Source organism: Cervus canadensis, chromosome 20 (assembly GCF_019320065.1).
Source record: "Cervus canadensis isolate Bull #8, Minnesota chromosome 20, ASM1932006v1, whole genome shotgun sequence".
Lineage (NCBI taxonomy): Eukaryota > Metazoa > Chordata > Mammalia > Artiodactyla > Cervidae > Cervus > Cervus canadensis.
This window is the reverse complement of record NC_057405.1, coordinates 54,011,426-54,019,155: the sequence shown is the minus strand read 5'-3', so window position 1 is coordinate 54,019,155 and position 7,730 is coordinate 54,011,426. Positions and strand designations below refer to the sequence as shown.

At 38.1% G+C, this 7,730-nt stretch overlaps 1 protein-coding gene across 1 annotated transcript; it reads left to right on the top strand.

Annotated features, from left to right (window-relative positions):
- Nucleotides 1-5,861: 5,861 nt before the first annotated feature.
- On the top strand, nt 5,862-7,516 carry LOC122422755 (L-lactate dehydrogenase A chain). Its single transcript, XM_043439384.1, has one exon. The coding sequence runs from the start codon at nt 5,965-5,967 to the stop codon at nt 6,961-6,963; it is 999 nt and encodes a 332-aa protein (XP_043295319.1). The 5' UTR covers nt 5,862-5,964; the 3' UTR covers nt 6,964-7,516.
- Nucleotides 7,517-7,730: the final 214 nt, after the last annotated feature.

The following is a 7,730-nucleotide window of genomic DNA, read 5'->3' as shown; positions in this document are numbered from 1 at the left end:
TTTGGCACTGCTAACACATGTTGAAATGAATTTGAATAATAAAGGTAAGATCTTCAGGGGACATACACCTATTTTTATACTGAGGAAGTAAATATAGTAACCAGGCTATTACACTAGGGTATGATAGTGTGTGTGTAATCAATTAAAGAGCAGGTATGATAGGGTCAGAAACCTATACATTAACCTGAGATAATGCACTGGAGAAGTACAGAGAGCTATACATATCCAAGCATTTGCTATTGGGTGTTTACAATAAAGTGGCCTGAAATACATGCAAATGTTAGGAGGAACTAACATCTTTTTTCACCTAAAAGTCCAGCTCCCTCACCTCAAGTTTAAGACAACCCTGAAAGGCCATACCAGCTTTCAGACACTTGGGGGTCCCTCAGAGGCCTTGTCTGACTGCGCTGCAACCAGGGGTGAGCTGATAAGCAGGCTCTCCAAGGCATGAGGGAAAGCCCTGATTTACAGTTATCTGGCAATTTTCACGCAAGCTGACTCTTGTCACAGCCCGACTTCTCTCTTAGCCCCTTTCTGCTTTTCTCCCTTCTTGACTTGGTAATCCCAAGACCCTGCCCACATCAAACTCCTGCACTCCATGCTGTCTCAGGGTCTGCTTCTAAAGGAATCCAATGCTTACTCAGGCAGTGGGGGGACCCCCAGAAGGGAGAATAAGCTCCCACTATGGAGAGGAAAGAGTTCACTGTTCAAATCATGAAGAGCCCTTGTTTGGAATTTATTTTGTGGGGCATGGGAAGACAGTGAAGGGTTTCAAAATAGGTCACTAATCTGATATATATTTTAGGAAGGTTGTTCTGGAAGCAGGACACAGAACAAACTGGAGAGGCAAGAAGCTGTTGCAATAGTCCAGTTGGACAGTGAGAGTGGGAATGAAGAGGAACTCTCATGATACACTGGGAGAATTTGGTGACTAATTGGATATGAAGTGGGAAAGACAGAAAGAAGAGTCGAAGATTAAGTTAGGATTACTAGTGGGTCTGGGAGACTAGCTGGATTAGTTTGTGGCAGAGAATATTAGGAGGAGGATATATTTCTAACATATTGACATTAAGTTATATGCACACGGACCATCAAGGTGGAGATGTTCAGAAGGGATATCTATATAATCATATCGTATTACTTATAGGCATACATTGACTATTCCAAACCAGGTCTAAAAAAATACATGCATTATAGCAAGATAAAAACAAACAGATGAAAAACTGAAGTGAAGAGAATTACGAGAGAGGTTAATACACAAAAAGCAGACCCTAAACAACAAGGACAGAGAGGCCAGCAAATCCGCCCTGAACTTCCCAGTCTCAAAACAGAAAAACACAATCAAGTACATCTTTCATTGAGACCCCAAGTCAAAAGAAGGTCAATAGCTTCCGAGAACCACCCATTCTTGGATACTGAGATCCAAGGAAAACACCTTCCAGGGCTGGACAGTAGCTGGAGTTAAAGAAAGGAAAGCTGAAAAGTGAGATGGGGATGGACATGTGGGAGTTGAGGAGTGTGGGTGGTGACAATGTTTGTAGACACAAGGCAAGTGTGTAACATGAGAAGAAGAAGGACCAAATATGGAACCCTGGGAACGCTGACACTTAAGAGGAAAGTTGGAGAACCAGGGAAAGAGAAAAAGCAGAGAAAATGATGAATCCCAGCCATGTGAAACACAGATATTCTGTTTGGGAGCTCTTGAAAGTTTGTTTTCTAGTTTCAACTAATATGAAACATACCAATAATAGCCTACAAATGCTTGCTTGGGGTGGGGGAGACACAGCAATTTCTTATCTATCTTTTCAAAAACACAGATGGTCACTGTCAAAACATAACCCCAAAGTCAAATGAATATTAGGTTATACCAGTGATGTCATGGTTACTATCATATGACTAAAGTAATGGAATTGGCAGTAGCAGAATGTCTATATAACACTTTAGTAACAGTTTCTATCTTAACTCTAATTTTAAAGTAAAAATCATAATTTATGCTTACTTCAGGAATAACTGAGTCTTCAGAAAAGATACACATTTTTGAAGACTAAGTTTCTCCCAACATCCTGTCTCGAGAGTATAAAAGTTCAGTTTTTTAAAATTTCCCTTGCAAGTAAATTCCTCTCTATATCCTACTGTAGCAAAAGAATCACTAGGTTTACCTATGGATTAAGATGATAAATGAAACAGGTAATCTCTTCCCTCAAGAAATGTGAAACCTGTCTAAGCTCTAAGAAGGAAGACTTGAGAAAATCAGTTGGAGAGGTCATTGCTGATGCTGCTTTCCTTTAGGGATTTGGGAGGTGAAATACCATGAAATACAAAGAAATAATGTAAATAAAAATGATAGAGTCCCCCTAAGTCAAATAATTTTTGATAAATATTCAACCAATGGAAATGTCATGGGAAATATACACTGTTCTATATCAGATTTTTTTTAAAGAAATAGGAAATAGGAATAGGCTGTGCATCTTGTGTGAGAAAGGGATAACAGATGTAAACCGAAAAACCATATGAAAAGCCCATTGAAGAGAACTGGATGATTAATACACTACAAACAGGTTGAGACAGCATGATTTATCTCCATCTCAGAATGGAAACCTACGATGCAGAAAATGAGGTTAAAATGAAAAATGCAGGAATCCTGGCAAACAACAGAATAAGGGATAATCTATGTTTAAAGTTGAGGCATAAATTAAAATGAGGAGCCAAAATTCTTCTCGTAAAGAATCCACAAATCTACTGACAAGTCTTGGCAAGTAAGCTGGACTTGGAGTTCTTCCTTAGAGAACTTGGGACTTTTCTCTAGCCCAAGACAAACCATAGATCTAGAATGAAAACACCCACTGCATTTCTTAGTGAGATGATGCTGCTTTCCTGATGACAAAGAAAATTTTACAGAGAGGGCAAGGACAGGGAATGGAAGCCCACTGAAGATTTTTCTTTGTGGTAGATGCAGAGGAATAATTCAATGTTCCCATGGAAATAATTGCACTCAGACGATAAGTCACTGCAGAAATTAAGACAAATAGAACTCAACTTGCTACGTGACAATATTCTAATAATATTAATAATCAGAAAATTACTTACCAGGTACCAGACAGAGTGGTAGGCAGGTATTCTCTTTGTACAGTTGAAGTAACAGGCTTAGAGTGGAATGAGGACAACTGTCAACATGGCTCAGACCTCTGATGTCCCAAGAAGAGCCCAAACCATCCAGCCGTCTAAGAGAGCTAACCATCTGTGAGGCATGGTTGCAAATGTTTTACCCTTTCAGTAACCTAATATTGTGTTGATATATTTCAGATGACAAAACTAAAGCTCCATAAGTGATATCTCTAAGGTCACACAAAGCTGGAAAAGGGATTTCTGTGCTGGAACCTTTTTGTACTAGCTCAAAAGGACAGATCTTCAACTTTCCAGGAATTCTGCAGGTGATCAGTAAACATAACCACTATAAAACTGTATAGCATAGGGAACTATATTCAATATTTTGTAATAACTGACAATGGAAAAGTATCTGAAAAAGAACATACATGTGTGTGTATATATATATATATATGAATATATATAAACATATATATGTGTATGTATACATATATGTAAAACTTAATCATTTTTCTCTATACCTGAAAGTAACACAATACTGAAGATTAACTATACTTGAATAAAAAAAATTTAATGGGGAAAAAAAGGAAAAGCCCTTTACAATTCTACAGTATAGCTCGATCTGGGGAAAGCAGTGTTTTCCTAAACTTAGAAGAACAATATCTCCATGTTCCTATTCCCACTTCTCAAGCTCAAGGTCCCAAGCTTTCCTGAATAACTCATTAAACAGCTACAATGTCATTATGTTAACATTTCACTAGCACAATCTTACTTTTTAAAATCAAGAGCAGCATCAGGCAAATATTTTATTTCTTAAGTAAATTCATGGCTTTTAATCTTTCATTTTGGATTTTTTTGTAATATAAAATTTTATTGAAGTATATATACTGAAAATGCACACATTAAAAGTGGACAGTTCAACTAACTTTCATAAAATGAGCACACCTATACAACAATCTTTCAGATAAGAAACTGGACATGACCAGATCCTTAGAATCCTCGTGTGCCCTGTCACTAGCTTTCTCTCAAGGATTAACAATCATCTTGAATTATAACTCAATAAATTCATTGTCTGTGTTTGAACTTCATATAAATAGAATCATAAAAATTTATATATTATTTTACTGAGCTTCTCTCGTTCAACACTATATCTATGAAATTCACGTAACCAGCTGTATGCAGTGGTAGATTGTTCATTCTCTTTGCTTTGAAGCATTCCACAACTTGTATCTACCCTACCATTGATAGGTATTTGCTGGTTCTGTTTCTTTCTTCAGTTTTTGATGGGCGAGATGGTGCTATGAACACTCCTGTGTATCTTTTTAGTGAACATATGGGAGTCATTTCAGAATTATTCAGATTTATTGGCTGTATTTTTGAGGACTTTGAATGATATTTAAAAACATCATTTTTCTCTTTTCAGGATGTATTTCTCTATTTGAAGTTTGGTTAATAATTGTGATCATTCACTCTATATATTCTGCTAAATTTTTCCCTAACAGTATTTCTAGGGATTACATCAAGAAATGACCAGGTCTTAAATCTCCTTGAACATGTTACTTACTATGTGTTATGGGAATTCAACAGTAATCAAATAAGATGCCAATATGGGCTTCTGCTGATTGATGTATGCAGACTAGGTTCACAACCAATGAAAAGTGATGGATAATATTTATTTTTAAAAATCTTCTTAAATCCAATGACAAACGGGCTAGAAAAGACTATAAGGAATACTCTGGTCAAAAACTAACAGGGGATAGAAAGGATGAACAACAAGGTCCTACTGTGTAGCATAGGGCACTATATTCAAAGTCCTGGAATATAGCATAATGGAAAAGAATAAAAAAGACTGGATATTAAAAAAAAGAATATAAATAAATGTATGTATGTATAACTAAGTCACTTTGCTGTCCAGCAGAAATTAACACAACATTGTAAATCAATTACAGTTCAATTAAAAAAAAAAAAGGTAACAGGCAGGGAGGAGAGAATACTGATTCTGCTTCCATTTTGAGGGCATGCACTGAACTGGGTGAACAGGATCTTTGATATGCATGCCTTCTGGGACTAAGGTAGGGAAGATATAACCCAGGGTGTGAACAGACTATAGAGCTAGGACCCAAGGCATACAACCTCAATGGAAAAATGAGCTAGAATGAACTCTATCTCCCAGGGGATGGCAAAGATAATTGTCAATGTGTGAAAGAAGAAAAAAAAAAAGTTGTAACAAAAAATAATCCCATACTAGTCAAAAAAACAAGTCTCAACAAGTTTCAAAGGAATGGTACCAGCCAGATCACATAGCTGGGAAACCAATTAACAAAATAATAGCTAGAAATATACCATAGTTGAAAATAAAGAACCACACTTCTAAATTACCAATTATTCAAAAAAAATTGTAACAGTAATTAAGAAATTAGGCAATATTTAGAGCTAAACAATAATGAAAATTATACACATCAAAGTTTTTGGCATGCAGCTGAAACAATAAGTAGAGAGATATATAGCTCCTGTTGCACCAATTAGGAGTGAAGAAGAGCTACACATTATTGAACAAAGAATTCCAATTTAAGAAATTAGGAAAAGAATAGCAAAATAAATCCAAAGAAAGATGGAGATAAGAAGTAACAAAGATAAAAGCAGAAATTAAAAATAAGGAAACTAACTCATAATAGTGAAAATTAACAAAATTTGTTTCTTTGAGATGATTAGTAAAATTGACAGATCTCTAATGACACCGATAAAAAAAGAAAAGAGAGTACCGGAGCCGCTGCCGCCAAGTCCGGATCCCACGCCGCGCGCCTCCGACGCCCGCCCGTTCGACGGTCACTACCGATTCCTTTAGGTTCTAAGTCCAAGATGGCAACTCTCAAGGATCAGCTGATTCAGAATCTTCTTAAGGAAGAACATGTCCCCCAGAATAAGATTACAGTTGTTGGGGTTGGTGCTGTTGGCATGGCCTGTGCCATCAGTATCTTAATGAAGGACTTGGCAGATGAAATTGCTCTTGTTGATGTCATGGAAGATAAACTGAAGGGAGAGATGATGGATCTCCAACATGGCAGCCTTTTCCTTAGAACACCAAAAATTGTCTCTGGCAAAGACTATAATGTGACAGCAAACTCAAGGCTGGTTATTATCACAGCTGGGGCACGTCAGCAAGAGGGAGAGAGCCGTCTTAATTTGGTCCAGCGTAACGTGAACATCTTTAAATTCATCATTCCTAATATTGTAAAATACAGCCCAAATTGCAAGTTGCTTGTTGTTTCCAATCCAGTCGATATTTTGACCTATGTGGCTTGGAAGATAAGCGGCTTTCCCAAAAACCGTGTTATTGGAAGTGGTTGCAATCTGGATTCAGCTCGGTTCCGTTATCTCATGGGGGAGAGGCTGGGAGTTCACCCATTAAGCTGCCATGGGTGGATCCTTGGGGAGCATGGCGACTCTAGTGTGCCTGTATGGAGTGGAGTGAATGTTGCTGGTGTCTCCCTGAAGAATTTACACCCTGAGTTAGGCACTGATGCAGATAAGGAACAGTGGAAAGCGGTTCACAAACAGGTGGTTGACAGTGCTTATGAGGTGATCAAACTGAAAGGCTACACATCCTGGGCCATTGGACTGTCAGTGGCCGATTTGGCAGAAAGTATAATGAAGAATCTTAGGCGGGTGCATCCGATTTCCACCATGATTAAGGGTCTCTATGGAATAAAAGAAGATGTCTTCCTTAGTGTTCCTTGCATCTTGGGACAGAATGGAATCTCAGACGTTGTGAAAGTGACTCTGACTCATGAGGAAGAGGCCTGTTTGAAGAAGAGTGCAGATACACTTTGGGGGATCCAGAAAGAACTGCAGTTTTAAAGTCTTCTAATGTTGTATCACTTCACTGTCTAGGCTACACAGGATTTTAGTTGGAGGTTGTAACTCATATTGTCCTTTATATCTGATCTGTGATTAAAACAGTAATGTTAAAACAGCCTAGGAAAAAATCAATTTCCTAATGTTAGAAATAGGAATGGTTCATAAAACCTTGCAGCTGTATCCTGATGCTGGATGGCACTTACCTTGTGTGGTCCTAAATTGGTTTGTCAAATAATTCAACTTCCTCAAGAGGTACCACTGTCCATGTTGCAGATGCTGCAGTTGCCCTTCAAACCGGATGTGTATTTACTGTGTTCTATAACCTCTGGTTCCTTTAGCCAAGGTGCCTAGTGCAACTTTTTCCCTCCAGTGAATCACACCCTGGGATCCAATGTATAAATCCAGTATTGCATGCCACGTGCATAACTGTTCTAAAGAATCTTACGTACTGTATGAATCAGGATAGTGTACACTGCCTTGTAATGTAAAAGGGAAAAATTACATAAATAATGCAGCCAACTGTTACACCAACTAAATAAAGCTTGAACAGTGACCATTCTGGTAATTAAGATACAGTCAAAAAAAAAAAAAAAAAAAAGAAAAGAGGTACAAGCAAGCAATACTGGGCTTCCCAGGTGGCGCTAGAGGTAAAGAACCTGCCTGCCAATGCAGGAGATGTAAGAGACACGGGTTCGATCCCTGGGTTGGGAAGATCTCCTGGAGGAGGGCATGGCAACTCATTCCAGTATTCCTGCCTGGAGAATCCC

Bases quoted from the DNA above. Each gene is read 5' to 3' on its own strand.
- LOC122422755 (XM_043439384.1), top strand. From the start codon at position 5,965: ATGGCAACTCTCAAGGATCAGCTGATTCAGAATCTTCTTAAGGAAGAA.